At 39.3% G+C, this 16,213-nt stretch overlaps 1 protein-coding gene across 2 annotated transcripts in view; it reads right to left on the reverse strand.

The window, feature by feature from the left end:
* Positions 1-13,449, reverse strand: part of Gel (Gelsolin) — a 136,053-nt gene extending 122,604 nt beyond the window's left edge. For both annotated transcript variants that reach the window (XM_083125180.1, XM_083125181.1), the window contains exon 1: positions 13,293-13,449. In XM_083125180.1, the coding sequence (XP_082981306.1) occupies positions 13,293-13,346 (54 nt within the window). In that variant the 5' untranslated portion in view covers positions 13,347-13,449. The remainder of the gene's footprint in view (positions 1-13,292) is intronic.
* Between the last annotated feature and the right edge of the window lie 2,764 nt (positions 13,450-16,213).

Raw genomic sequence — 16,213 nt, forward strand, 5'->3', positions numbered from 1 at the left:
TATTGAAGGCATTTAAACACATTGGTTATTGGAGAAGAAACGAGCTTTATGAAATGGGAGGAACCAGATGTCACTTTTACGGATAAAATCAATTATATTTGAACTGACTAACGAATACTACGTAAATTTATTTGAATATCGAACTCTTATATATTCTCACTGGATATGAACATGTGGTAGAACTTGGCAATGAATGCCTTTATCTTAAGCTCAGAACAGTAAACTTGCGACTTTTACTAGCAAGTAAAGAATACAATAAATAACTTCTTGTCGTTTCCAAAAGGCAAGCTAAAAAAATGTTACAACTCGTGCTTAATGTTGCATGTAGAAGGTCCTTGATCACGAAAGGAATATTCTTACATGCCTATTTAAAAACGAATGCTATGTTGAACGCACACATACGTATATATCAAAATAGCACAATAAGGGTTATTTATGGACCTTTTCCGGTTGCTATTTTTCCATCACGTAGTACGTGCTAACCAACCGTTATTATGAAGAGTAGTTCCGTGCCCAACATTCACTTTTAAAAAGTGATGGCGTGATGCTGTGTGAGAGCGGCGGATTGGATCTTTTCGATCCTGGCCGAGAGACTCATCTTGTACTGACGAAGGCCACTCCAAGTTTCGTTTTAGGCAATTATTTAACGTCAACAGACTCTGGATTCATCTGCAAAAGAGCTGCGTCTGTCATTCTGCTAAAAGAGCAACTTTGTGAGCTATATTTAGAGTGCATGAATTGGCCAGCGAGGTCTAGTTGATTTATGAAATCTCGACTACTAATTCTCCAGCATAAACGTTCGCATAGATTTTTCGTTTTCGTACGTGCGGTGATAAGCATAGATTTGTGAAGTCTTCACGTGAAGTAGATCTAGTTCCCGTGTACAGTCATGTAAAAAAATACTTCCCCCATAGTCTCTTAATAGTCTTATGGGGAAGTATTTCTTTCCACGACCGTACACTAACTGCACTAACACCCATTAATTATTGTGACAAATTCACAGCCTGAGAAAACATTATGTTCGTCTCCATAATATTTATTGCATACGTAAGAAAGTAATATTCAGCTTAATTTTTGCTAAGGCATGTGGATGCATTCACGTTAAAAATTATGGAGAATTTTTCAATGGCTATCTTCAAAAAGGTCGAGAAACAATTACTACAGGGTGATCCCAAAGTTTAGAACCAATGGCAGAAATGTTCTCTGATTACAGGTGAACTATTTCGGTTGCCGAGCGCGTTGAGATGTAGACTTTCTATCTCGTCACCGTAGTTTCCGGGTTCGAGTCACGGCCTTGGGTTGCAAGTTCTTCGCGAAAGTCCTTCTTACAACGCCAGGAGTTCCAGGTTCTTCGGGGCATGGGTGTTTGTGAGAGTCCCTTCATCAATTTCATCCTCATCTTCGCGATAACCCAAAAGTGGCAGAAAATCGAAGTAAAAAAGAACAAAATCAATCAATCAAAGCGAACGTCCTTTATTAACTTCATCTGGGGTCTAAGAGGTGGCCGTCTGCGAAGGCACCCGAGAGTCAACCTCACTTTCACGTAGTGCACCCAGGTAAGTGCAAGGTTTCAGGTTAACGAGGCTCTGGCGTCTAAACTTGCAGACAATATAATCTTCTGCAGTGTTGTATGTTGTCCTCTGTTTTGTCATGTGACTAGTGGTCCTTTACAGCCTGAGCTTTTAACCAGTTTACTCCTCACAGACACGTGTTGATTTTGGTTATGGTAAGGGACTGGACCCTGTATCATGTGACGGGCGCAAATTACCAAAGTGATGACGCACCCAAAATTGTCACTTCAATCAATGAATTAATTTGATCTAATCATCACTCGTCCTCATCGCCACGAGTAGCGAAAAGCAACAGAACAAGTGACAAAATACAAATATACAGAGTGTCCCAAAATAGTGTTTACACTCTTTGAAAGTTAATAGCAGAGAAATTATTAAAGATAACTTCACTGGGCTTTTTGGAATTTTAGTATACGAGAGAGCGTGTAGGCATTCTGTTTTTTTTTTGTTCCGTCACAACCCGCCAGATTGTAGGCATTAGTGTAAACAAAATAGTAGAGGTGGGAAAGTTTTATTTCGAGCAACGTACGAAGTGTCGAATATACACCCAGATCTCCCGATTTAACGCTATTAGATTTCTATCTGTGGGGAACTGTGTAAGCCACCTGACTTCAACTCCATGGTCTTTGCCATATGGGGGGAACTTTCAAATCTGAGTTGTATGCTGTGAAAATCCAGGATCTGAATCATCTCTGGGAATGGAAGAGATTTCAAAGAAACATGTTCAAACGTAAAACTTTAGTTTAGACGCCCATCTTGAAAAGTAGGAACATACTCTGAACTTAGCCAAGAGGAAAGTGCTTCACGATGAGCAGCTCGAACAGGAAAAACAGGATTCACAGCACAATATTGGAAAATTTCCCCGTTCATATGGCTGTGCGCCAAAGAACAAGAGCATCCGACCCACGTTGATGCGATGACGTCATTTGAGGGTGTATAACGACGGAAATGCACCTTTGACTAAATAACCTACATTTTTTTTTTTTTTTTTTTTGAAGAGCGCAATGTAAGTCTATCCTAACCCATTAGTTTCAGAAAACCTGTTAGGCTCGTGTTGTAGCTTTTGATATGATACGACCCACGATGTAGAGCACCAAAATTATGCAGACGGCTATACAGAGTAATATATCGCATAAAAAAGCAAATTCTTGAATTCAAAAGGAAAGCTAGCAGTTTTGACAATATATTAAAAATTACTAATTGTTGAAAATCTCTAATATTCAAATTTACAAGAAACAAAAAAGTCAACATTACAATCATACGTTCAATATGTGATAAATTATAGTACTTATGTGTTCAACAGATATCAAATTACATTCTTTTGTTTTCATATTTAGACTTTACAATATAACATTGTCTTGCACATAGTTCACAGACTCTTGTATTCTTTCAAATTACATCAATAGTAATAGTAAATATATGAACAACAAACGCTTACTAATTTTCTTTACAATAAAACAATGTATGAACAAAGTCTTGCAAAAACAAAATATTAAGAATTCAGTTTGGATATAATAAAACAAATTCTTTCCTTTTTTTACATATAAAGGATGTTCGTTGCTTGGATAAACCAATCACAGATTTCATTTATTTTAATAATATTTAGTATATCATTTCACTCTTCTGAAGTTTTGTTACACTTCTATAATCGGAAATGGAAGTTCTTTATGCTTTTCAACCGACGAAATAGTCGCATCTATTGTGCTGTAAATTTATTTGCTGTAAGTGTTTTGCAATAAAATTTTATGTAGATTTTAATGTATTCGTCCTGTAATGTAAAGACAAAAACTCTAGTAGTCTGAGTGCAATTAGGCTCACAGACGTGACACGTTACAAGCGCATATTTCGCCTTAGTGGAATTGGTGCGCAAATAAGAGTTAAGTACGAACAGAACAACAAAAAGTAAAACATATTATTACTTTATTATTTTAACATTCACGAGTAAAATTCATTCTCCTGGAAACCGTCAGCATTGGGAAAGTCCAGACAACTGGCATCCTGTTGAGTGAGGATGAAGCAAGAGGTTACTTTAAACGTCTCCCCCCCCCCCCCAAATAGGCACATCGCCAGCTGGATAGTCCAATGACTATAGAGCGACCACAAGGAAAAGAACCTTCGGAGAAAAGTGTCGGGAGTTTTAATGCACTTTCTACTGTTCTTTTAGGTTATTTCAGTTAATTCGGACTTTCGTTACACCGGTCAACTTATCCCCCCCCCATAGTCCGTATTAATGATGCTTTACTGTATTCTCTCGGCACTATCTATTATCATAGTAACTATTTTATTATGTTAGGCCATAACATACATAACAAAACTAGATATTTGCTGCAATGTTGTTTATCAATAAATCTCTGCTGAATGTTCGTGACAATGGTTCTACGTTAGCATGCAATATTAATTATGTTGTTGATTTTATGTTTTAAGTCCACTTTATGCACAGTAAGGTTAATCAAGACTGGACCTACATTACAAGGCGACGATTCTACCACTGTGCCATCGGGGAGGCCGCAATGTTAATTAGACATTATCCATTGTCTAGTGCTTTAAACTAGCCTATACTTATCGTTTATAGATATTGTAAGACTAATTCTGAAGACGGGAGAAGGGACGCTATCTCGAAACGTAGTGTTAGAAAAAAAAAGCACTAGACAGTGGATAATGCCCAATTAACACTGCATGCTAATATTGTATATTAGTTATTTTACATTGCTTTTCTACCTATAAGTTAAATCACAACGACGATAATTATGAATTGATGAAAGGACAACCAGAAATGCATATATGCATGGCATGTATACATGCATGGATATATGCCATAGCAGGTATTCAAACTCAAAAACATAGGGATAAAAGAAAGTAAAATGCTGCTTAAAGGGAAAGATAGAATCGAATCACAGAGACATCGCAGATTCAAGATTAAAGGGGAAATATCGTTCCGGCAGCAGTCGATATCTGACATTTGTACGACCATGAGAAATGTCAATGTTCATAAATACACAAGGAAGAAGGGGAAAGGTTTAATTGTGCGGATTTGCCTTCATATAGGCTACTATACAGTTAGAAGTGACCGTAAAATGTACAGCATTCTATCATGTTTGTACCGTTAGAATTTATCAATCCTTTAATTTACAAAAAAAAAAAAACAAAAAAAAAACCAACAGGACAACAGTTTTTTAATTTAAATGTGAATATTTTGTCATGCATAGGGATACACAATGATTATAATTTGCAGTTTCGTGCAACAAATATAGTTCTTGAAACAATTGTTAAAATTATCTTAATTGGGCTTACTGTGTAATGACACTTAAGAACGGTCAAGGTCATTCTCCTTACGGTACGTAATTAGATAGCAGCGAAAATTGACGGTCTTATACCCTCGCTCTCTTAATCAACTTTTTTACAACTTACTCCATATATGCTACTTTCTTTGATGTAAAAAAAAAAACATACCTCTGAATTGGGACTGCAGATATGAATCATTGTAATGCAACTATGCTTTGAATATCGATATTTCTAAGATACAGTCAGCGGCAATAAAAATGAGACACCTACATCCTGAAATGCTCTTTTCCCTGCAAAGTGTTATGTATGCTGCCTAACTCTACGGCGGTGGTAGAAGTTCCCATGAAAATTTGCTATTAGAACCCACTTACTCGCAAAATAAATGAGATACGTAAATCGTGAAATTATCGCTTCCCAGCCTAACTTTGCGGCTGGTGAAGACTTCCTCTTGAAGTTCGCTCATCGCTGTAGTTAGACAACACACGCAATGGATTGTAGGGAAGTCAGGATTTCAGGATTTATGTATCTCACTTTCATTGCTGGTGGCTGTCCTGCACTAAATGTTATCATAAATGGATCTGGATTGTTATCCTCTACTGTCTTACGTTTCCCTAGTGCGAAGTTCCAGCTTCCACACGAAGGGCTGAGGGAGATCACAGTACAGACAAGAGATTTTGAACATAAGGCTCCATTTTTTATTCTGTTTTCAGAATCCCGAAGGAGAGAGACGAATGCCTGAATACAGAATTGCAAATGCCTATCTCTTCCTGCACCGTGGCGTCATGCTTTGGGCTCCGACTGCGGGACGCGTGCAGGTTCGAGCAGGGGCGCCGACTTGTCAAAATTATTAAGGGGGCTCTGATCACTGAAATAAATTAATGAATGACACACTCTCTCCCTTTTTTAAGTTTTGGCCTCAGAGTTCGGAATCTCGTAAAAGCCCACGAATTCCTCAAAAATATCAAAATTTTTATTCACAGTTCGAATGCAGAATATTAATTGTCCACAGATGGATATATGTCAAGTTTCGTCAACCATAATAGCAAAATATTCCCGACTTTTAATATCTGCTACCACGGAGCGCAAAACAGATCTCCATCAATGATCTCGTTCTGAATGTCATGTGAGAGCCATTTGTAGCCCGAACGTCCCATCCACTACCCTAGTTCATGCACATCGTCTTTTGAAACTCTTTTTAGTAAAAATCTTAACAATACTCATAATTACATACTTAGTATATAGTAATAAGTCTCGGGTCATAGCCCCCCCCCCCCCCCAAAGTTGATGGTTTAGCGGTCTCAGACTCCCAAAGTTGATGGTCTAGAACATTTCAAATGTGTATTTAAAGTTAAGTTCATGTGGCACAATTCAGAGTAAACTTTACAAGAGAAGCAAAATAATACATTAGATCCTCTAAAGCAAAATTATTTGGGGGGCTCTGTCCCCACATCGTTAACATTGGGGTGGCTCGAGCCTCCCAAGCCCCGTGGATTTGGCGCCTATGGGTTTAGTGTCAACGGGGCAAACGTAACAACTTTTCTCCTGAGATTTCGGCCAGTGTATGGAACAGGCCACCTACCATCGTGAGGAAATTGGGGAGCTACGAATGAGTAGCGTAACCCGGTCATGGAAACCTACAACGACGACTGGCGGGTTCGTCGTGCTGACCACACGTCACCCCGTAACTGGTTGGATGAACTCCTACCTCGGGTGAATGAGTGGGTAGGAGGCCGGCAGTCGGTAGGTAGGCCTGGGCCCTCAATGGGCTCTTTATTCAATGCCTATCTCGTTCCCAGTCTTCGAAAACATGTAAGGATCATCAGCACCTCACTGTACAAACATTTGCAGTGTGTAGAGGTCATTAAGGCAAAAAACTTTCTCTTGACGAAATTTTTATGCTTCACGCCTCGTTTCGATACTAAAAACTCTCAAGAAATGAGATTTTGTTCTGAATGCATGTGATCATGTTGCACAAGTTCCCAGTAATGAATTAACTTTGCAATACAATAAACAAATACTATATGACATACCTATAAATAATGGGGGGAAATATCCGCTTGGTACGTCTCAAGAAGTCGCATACAGTAATTCTCGAACGAGGCTGCGAGTCTGTCTCGCCTCAATTTTACAGACATCTGGTGTAGTTCTCATGTCGAGTTTTAAAATGCAGTCTCGGTAACATCCCTCTTGAGCTTAGGCTCGTCTCTGTACTATACTATGACACTGGGTCACCAATTTCGTGGCCAACACCGAAAGCACTGTTTAAAAGTAGAGACTAAAACGAGACAGAGGTCGGTAAAACAGAGAGAGGCTCTTCTAAAAGCTCCTCCATTTCCAGACTTGAGTCCCATAAGTTTGCCCAAGTTAGAATTAATTTACTAAGAGAGTTATTCTGACATATTAAGTGCCTTGCCTTATGTGCAAGTAATCAACACGTGATCAAGACTTGCCCCGTTGAGAACGAGACCTGCCCCGCTGACAACTAGACGAAGCTGAGACAGGCTTTCTCATTCTCGAGACAGAGCCAAATATCGTCTCAGTACAATCCTTACTTGAAAAACAAAAGACTCCCATATCACATTCTCACCGTTGGACATAATATGACGTACATGCCAAAAGAAAGACTTAAATCTTCGTGAGCGAAGAAGTTTACTTCCGTCAGTAAAGGAAGGGGCGAAAAGCAGCGGAATTCCTTCTTCCTGTCGTGTGGCATGCAAAGGAATCGAAGGACGAAGATCCCAGCCCGAGACCGTATGTAGTGCAGAGTACATAAAGCGATCACATGTGAATATTTGGGCATGGTCCATGACTTATGAGTGGCGCAGGAAGGTTCTGGTTTGGAAGTGGATGGGGAATCAAATACTTCAACCTCCATAAACACACACGTATACAGCGAGTGCCTCCCCGATGACGCAGTGGTAGCATCGTTGCCTTGTAATCAAGGGGTCCTGGGTTCGATACCCGGTGGAGGCACGTGGTGGTTCGGATCCCACTTTAAATTGTAGGTCCAGTCCTGATTAGCCTTATCGTTCATAAAGTGGACTTAAATCACCAACTCAATCAATCAACGTATACAGGGTGTCATTAAATAGGCACTAGTTTTCACGTTGATTCTGGCCGCCCATATGTTTGCAACCCAATGTCACATTGATCGTATCTCTGACGCTTCTTCCTGTCTTGAAACGGCATGTGCCAGTGTTGCAAAAAAAAAAAAAAAAAAAAAAAAATCCATACTCTGCGAAAAATGACAAACTGGAAACCACATTATGTGTTGTAAAACAGGGAAGGCATGCGTTCAGTGACCTAACGGGAAGCAAACCAACGATATGAAAAAGGCGGAAAAACTACGTATCTAAAAGGATGTGCTGGAAACTGAGGCACAAGGAAAAGAAATTAAACCTTTCCTCAAGCGTGTCCAGGTGCGGAACCAAAAATTGCCGTCGGCCAATATACAGTAGAGCGTCGATTATCCGAACGTCGGTCAACCGAACGAATGCTTAACCGAACTGTGTACTCGCTCACTTTCAGATATCTGTAGTAATGAAAAAAGTACGTGACTTAGCTCCTCGTAAGCGTGTAGGCTTGCTTAGACAGACCAAAATAAAGGATTTTTTTAAACGTTAATTTTGTGTACTGTGTGTATTGTTCATGCAAAATGCGTATGTAATATGTACATATTTTTGTTTAATAAACTGTACCACATACTATATATTCCTACTAAAGTTGCCTTTGTACGTTACTTTGTAATACATACTTAAAGAGATGCCTGTTTTTATGAATAAATTTACTGTACAGTACTTCTTTTTGGCAAATAAACATGTACAGTTCGATTATCCGAACAAACCAGTTTTCCGAACACCCATGTCCCGCAATTACTTCGGATAATCGACGCTCTACTGTATATTGCTTAGCGTTATTTCTTGAGCACCAAAAATTTGTATTGTTGAATTTCGTCTCTTAACCCACATTTCATTTCTCGTATGTGCAAATTAAACTTTCAAGTTATGTTTTTTTTAACGTTCATAGAGCCGAACCGACATACTAACGACAGAACTTGTACTGACACAAGTTGTTTGTTTTGATGTCCTCTATGTTTGTGGTCCGCGGGCGCCATTTTAATGACATCCTATACAGTATATATTCTATTTTACAACAGGTCACACGGCGTTCAATTTTGAAAGTAGAATTTGCAATACCTTGTACTGCCAACATAAAAAGCAATATCCATATTTTTTTTGGAAAATTTTAAAAGAAATTATGGCTATTTAAGACGTTATAATAATGTGTACAATTCCATCGTCTTGCACTCATTTTAATCAGTTTTACTTCCTCAAAAAACTTTCCGAGAGCAGAGGGAGATAATGTAGCGAAAAATAAACTCTTTCGAGATTAACTGCTAAAAAAGAGATTCTTTGAACGGCAGTCTCTTGCTTCCGTCAAATTTTTAAGGACGGTACAAGGGGTACAATTCGGACCAAAGGATTTACGGGGTATTGTACCCCTTCCCAAAAATTACAGCGAGAGGTGCAATGTTCCTGCACCAGTACACGCTGTATGCAATTTCAGTAAAAAAAACATTCAGGTCAAGTTGTGGTAGATGACTAGTGTGTAATACATAATGTTTTTACATTTTAAATATATCCATTCTGTGCCCTATTCAAAGCAATTTTTCACAAGCTGTTGTAAAACCCTCCCTAAATCGGGGTCTGAGCGAGCTGTGGAAATTTGACGGTGTTTAAGGGCCATTAAGGGTCACAACCTGAATAAGTGGACAAAGGGGAAGCCAGAAAGAGTTCCCTTCCCAGTGGAATCGAACTTATAGCCCTTTAATTCGAGCCACTTTTGTATCAGACCAACATGTTCCGAATCAGCCCTTGTGCGTCAACGTATGACGTAATATACATAGTCATTGGATAGAGTATTGCCATCACCGAGATACGTCACTGGTTCCGCCGCTTAGCGCACCTTTAAAAATGTTACACTTCGTCATTTATTGGGAGTGCTGTCTCCCCTCCAGTCATTCGCCCACACTCAATTTTCCTAAAACGAGACCAAACGCGAAAATTTTGCGGTAACATCTGGCTCTCCTACAGAGATGCACTAAATCCATTGTCTGCGTCTGAGGAATCGTAGCAGACCAGACACCCACATCGGTTCTGCCTATTTCTCCCCGTGTCCTGGTTTACCCGCAGCTGACATTACTGGGTTGGTGAGTCATCGACGGCTTTCTCTTGGGACTAGGCACCGCGCTGAAGGGGCAAGAGACGAAGAAGACGAAAGATAACTGCCGTGCAGTGACGTAACATTCCAGTTCTCATGGCCTTCCCTTGAGGAATACACTCATACCTTTGTCATGTTGTATTTGAAAGAATGAGGTTTATTCATAGTTCTACGATCGCACATTGGCGCAATGAGTACACCGTATAAAAGCAACAAACATTAAATACACATTTCATTAGAAGTTGGTTGCTTGCAGTCAGAAACCTATTTAACCGATATTAAGAATACCATTATAGTTAAGTGTGGGATTAAGGCTAAGTCACCCTTTTCTTTTGTGCGACAATGAATCAGATGTACATATCATGGCTGATAAATTATTTTTAAAACTTGAAACTTTGATTAGGTAACTCAGTGGAGAAGAAGCACATCTCTGAACTTTCAGTTTCGTGCAATTAAGTCTCAACGAAGCATCAGACTTTTGTCGAATACACACACTCACACACCCAGTGAAATTAAGGTAGAAACCAAAATGGGCTTCCCCACAATAAAAGCATGAGAAACCCCGTATCTTCCTTGGAAATCTTCTAAATTTCCAAACGAAGTTCACAAAATAAAAAATAGTCGCAGATCTGACTTTCGTTATGTGAAATAAAGGTTCGCGGGAGTCGTGCAGGACTATGAAAGCGTTTGTCTTTGTAGCAGGGGCGGCGCCAGGGGTTGCAAATGGTTGCTTGCGCACCCCTTTAGCCCATCTTTTCAAAACCTACTTTAAACCTAAAACACTTAACTCTTGCAGTGTCATATTCAGCGCAGGATGTTAAGTATTGAAGCCGCTATTATGATATACAACAGGCGAGCTATTGTAATTCTACTCTGGAAGGGATGCCGCCGCACTTACTTTCCTCTGCTCGTGGCAGTCTCTAGAAATATCAGCTTCAGTTGTTTTTCTTTCGTCAGTAATATTGTTAAGAATTGTTTTTTTCAAGTGACCTGGTTGTGGTTTTCGATTTTTGCCTGTAGCTCAGTTCGAGTTGCGTTATGTTTTATTTTTTAGAATTTTTGATAAGAAACACTTTATTTTCCGCCTATTTGTTCTTCCTCTTTTCTCGAAGTCGCACTGCAACATAAATTTCAGTTGCTTTCAAGACATTATCTTGTCGTGCTCGATAAATTATTACAGCTAAAAATTTAGTCAATATCACCATTTAAAATATAGTTGCGGTGTCAACGTAAAGACCTAATAAAGCAAGGTTAAAAAAGCGAACATCAGTAAGTGTAAAAGCCGGCTTGCGCCATTTTTAAGGCAATACTAAAGTTTCATCGGTTTCCAGTTCAGTGCACTTGAATACACACGACTGGCTTTCGGATCTTGTGTTCAGTGTAGCAAAAATAATTGGGGCACGACGAAACATACCCTCGCTGGACATCGAACTCTGCTCCCCTTAAGCGTGAAGCCGCAATCAATTACAATTAAAAGTCTGTGTAATGGTCCAGATTTATTGCGAGCTCATTGCCCGTAAAGCTTCCGTTAATGCGACCATCTGAACAGTTTTACCCAGTTACAAGTAGTAGATCTTCTGGTCAGTACGTTGAAAACTTTAATCTCCATCTATTCTAAGAATGAAATTAATGTAAACTAAACACTGTAAATATATTGGTCGTACCTGTACACCTCATAATATAAGGTCCCAGAACTTCGATACAGCAGTTACGTTTAGTTGTATGGCTTTATCACATGCCCTATATTCCTACGCGCAAGATTTCAGCAGAGCTGCCATTCGAATAACCAATAGGATTTCTCGCAAGCCACGTATCTTTGTTTACATTGACTTCAATCTTACAGCGAACATACAATAGTTCGCCGCATATTATTTCGGATATGGCTATAGTCTGTGATGACACTGTAGTGAGGGCTGGGGGGGGGGGGGGCGGGGGAGGCGGACTCTGACATATAAGTAGATAGGTGTTTTAACAAAGCAGGATTAGAGCCTAGGATCTATGGCTTTGTAGCTTGTTAAGCTCTCCGTTTAAATCAAGAAGAGTCTTAATCTGAGATTTAAATGTAACTACAATATATTATCGACCGCCCCAATCACTATTTCCCTAGTTATAGGGCACTGATCTGATCCCTCGTGAAGAACATTTTGTGAAAACATTTAACATAAATGAATTAAACATTAGCTTTAAAAATAAGGGGCAGTTAGATACAATCGCGACGATGAGGATAAAATGGATGATGAGGCAAACACATGGTTCGAACCTAGCACCTCTGGCTTCGTAACGCTTTACGTTAACCATCCCGCCAGGAAGGCTTACACCACTTCTTACATCCTGCATTAAAATGTAATTATTAAAATATGTTTACAGTCCTTTTTCCCAGTTTTCGAAATTGTCGATTTTTACGGCTTGGAAAATGCATCCAAGAGTTGCTTAACAAATTCGTTGTTTGCCAAAGGGGCCAGCTGTCAAAAATTCTCAGAAAATTGACCCGTTTCTCGCACATTTCTTATTACATACTCCCGTTATTTGAACAGTAAAAGTGCAAAACAAGAGTTTTTTAAAGAAAAATATTCATGTTACGTACTATGTTTCTTACTCATATTACTGACGGTTATATTGGCCATAAGTATTAGTTTTGTATTTGCGCATTTCAAATTTAATGAATGAACTTTTTGAACGCAAAATATTTTTCTCACCTTAGAATTTTTTATCGACTTTTCGATGCAGGTAAGGATACAACAATGTATATAATGAAGGCTTTCCTTTGCAACATATACATGTCTGTTTAATGTATCCACAAACACCGTTACAAAACTTGTTAAAAATTTGTAAAATCAACTACAAAACAATATATAACTGTTGACACGAAGATAACTTTGCATCGTACTTTTCTTGCCCTTTTTTAAATTTTGGCGAACTTGACATTTCGAAGCAATGTTCGTGGTACGTCATCGTACAAGACGACACACAACTGTTGCATCGTTCTTGACCTATTCGTTGTTTTCAAACTAGAAGCTGTTCGACGATGAGATTAATCCGATAGAGTTCCATTATACCGAAAAAAGAAACGCAAGCGGTACTTTGGCGTGTGAAAACAAGATCTTGTGTTTCGATGAACACGAACTACGATGCCGCTGCTCATTTCTGTTGTTTTCAAGGTCCCTTTGAACACAATGACAAGTTTGAAGTTAAAGTTTTTTACGCATTAAATGTACTCACCTCGATTCTCCACACTTGCAATCCTGGACTCTTGCCGGCGTCTTCGAATGACATTTCGCTGCTTACTGGATTTCACTGGTTTCCAATGGCAACTGGATCACTAAACTCCCGTGCGTCTGGTCGCAACGTCTGACGGGCTCTTTATACGAGACTCCTCTGCTCGGGGAGGTGTGGCATCTGACGTCATGAGAGTGACGTCATTGCAGACTCGCTTCGTATCCTCGTCACACCGGCCGGCGGAATGCTTTTGTGGATGCTCACACACCGATGCGTATCTTGAATGTAAATTATTTTGTGTATGTCTCCGTTTATTCTTTGATCAACGTTATTTCTTCTCGCATCATACTTGACTAGATTGATTGATTGATTTTGTTTATTTTATTTCGCTTTTCTGCCACTTTTGGTTAATCGCGAAGATGAGTATGAGTGATGATATGATGAAATTGATGAAGGGAAACTCACAATGAACACCCACGCCCAGGCCGGGATTCGAACTCAAGACCCCTGCGTCGTAGTGCGCTGTGATAACCACTGCGGCACGGAGGGCGGCTGGTCTAAGTAAAACTCATCATGTTTAATCCGTTATTCAATATCACTTTCGCATTTAATCCTTTTCGTGCCGTGGTTGTTCCTTGATACGTCATGATCTGGTGCAGACATGGAATCGATCAAGGGACACTCACAAAATAACATCCATTGTCTGGCCGGGATTCGAACCTGTGGACTTCGGTGACGTGATCTAGCCTTAACTAATTATCGCGCTCGACTGTGCTGCATGCAGTGGCGTAGCAACAAATCGCCCTGGGCGAGATTAGAATGCGAGGCCCCCATCCATTATTTAAATGTGAAATCTTTTCGCAGGTGACTGTAAGATTTTCAGGCAGATCTCCACTTCCAACGATACTCATCTTCTGCAGAATGACATAAAAACGTTTTTTCATGTTGGCTGACATGGAAACTTACATTAAATACTGAAAAATGTACTACTCTCACCATCTCTCTCAAAAAGAACCTGTTAAAGTCAGCTTACTCCATCTTTGGCAATAACATCAAAGCAGTATCCTGTCATAAAGACCTGGGTCTTGTTTTCGACCAAAAACTCACATTTGAAGAATATATTACAGGCACGACAAAAAAGGCTATGCGTCTCTTAGGTTTACTGTATCGTTTCACCGAAATTAGTGACATCTCAGCCCTCACCTTGTACTTCAAACCATTCATTTCCCAAATAATAGAATACTGCTCTCCCGTCTGGTCCATGGCATGTCCCACTCAGCTCTCCAGAATCGATTCTGTTCTTAACTTTTTCCTTGCTATAGTTCGTTACAGGGTTCCCTCATTACGCAATTTTTCAACACCACATCTCCTGTCCTTTCTAAACTTACAGACTTCCTATCAGCGCCTTTTACTGAATGATTTTAGCAGGTATCTTTACAAAATTGTCAATGGCAAAATCCGTTGCAACACGCTCCTCCAGGAATTCCACTTTTGAGTGCCTATGCGCACAACACGCAACACAAATCTTATTTTACACAAAAAAGCCTAGACTGGAAATTCAAAGAAGATCGCTCTTCCACAGAGACTTCCCACTCAAACTCAATATAACGACCTCCCATCAAGTGCTGATGTATTTTCCACAGAGTACGCCTTTCGGTCAACCATCAGAACATATGTTGCTAAATAATATGTAATTGTGCTATATTGACTTATTTATATTAATATTTTCTCATATTTTGTTATTTTAATTTTTGTTCTTTTTTGTTCTTTTCATTGTTACTGATTTCAGTGTAAAATGGCTACGTGCTGTATCTGAAATTTTCTCAATAAATTTTTCTCAATAATACTTAATTTGAATCGATACAAAATCTTCATGGATATGTTAGTAAATTACCATATTTAAATAATAATAACAAATTACTGACGAAAGTGATATTTAATAATTTAATTCAACCTGAAAATGTATTTCTCTGTCCCGGAAGCTGAACTCTGAAGCTGTAGGAAGGTAGGAAGAACTGCTAATGTTACGCAGTCCTCCTCGGGTTGAAAACAACGCAAGCATTTAAATGCCTTGCACTTGCTTCGTGGCAGTTGGAGGTTTTTTATTGTTAAAATATTAAATTTGGGAGTGCAAGGTCAAGAGAAAGAAGAAAATTCAAGACAATGTGCTCTTTATACAAGAAAATAATAAATGAGTAAAAATGTCCAAGCAAGTTAGCGTGAATTTTTGCGTAAACGTTTCAAATGAGAAATAGGACAATAATATTTACTTTGCTAGGGCCCCTTTAAGCTTAGGGGCCGCCAGCATGTATGTTACGCCCCTGATTTGACGTACATAACGTTTAACTAGAATTTAAAGCCAGATAAAAATAGAATGTAATTTTATTGGGCTCAACAATTTGCCTTTTCCATTTATTTTTCTCACTTCTATGTATTATATTTTTCGTATCAATCCCGACACGACTCCCCTTCAGGCGCGAGGCGCCGTGCGGTCGCCCACTTCGCTTTCCCCTTGCTACGCCACTGGCTGCATGGTTGTGGATATATATTCAGGATAAAAATCCAGTTTTCTGAGGTCTTATAGCGTCGAAACAAGGCGTCAAACAGAAAAATGTTGTGAAGAAAAGTTGTTATTTATTATATGTAATCTTTATCTCTCTACGCTATGAAAGTGTATCGCGGTGATATGCTGTGTGTATTGTTTATAGTACTACATATTTCCAGACGAGAACGAGGCTTGGCTTCGAGACAGACAGATATTTATAAATCGAGACGGGAACGGGAACAGGCATTTGTACGGACAACTAATTTAGTAACAAGATGTGTTTTATACAGCGTATATTGATACAATTGTAGGTTGAATTGTAGCTTCTGTAAATACGCTGTATAAAGAAGCAAACTGCCGGAGTACTAAGTGAGGTGAG

The sequence above is a fragment of the Lepisma saccharinum genome, chromosome 7, assembly GCF_977018435.1.
Source record: "Lepisma saccharinum chromosome 7, izLepSacc3.1, whole genome shotgun sequence".
Taxonomy (NCBI): domain Eukaryota; kingdom Metazoa; phylum Arthropoda; class Insecta; order Zygentoma; family Lepismatidae; genus Lepisma; species Lepisma saccharinum.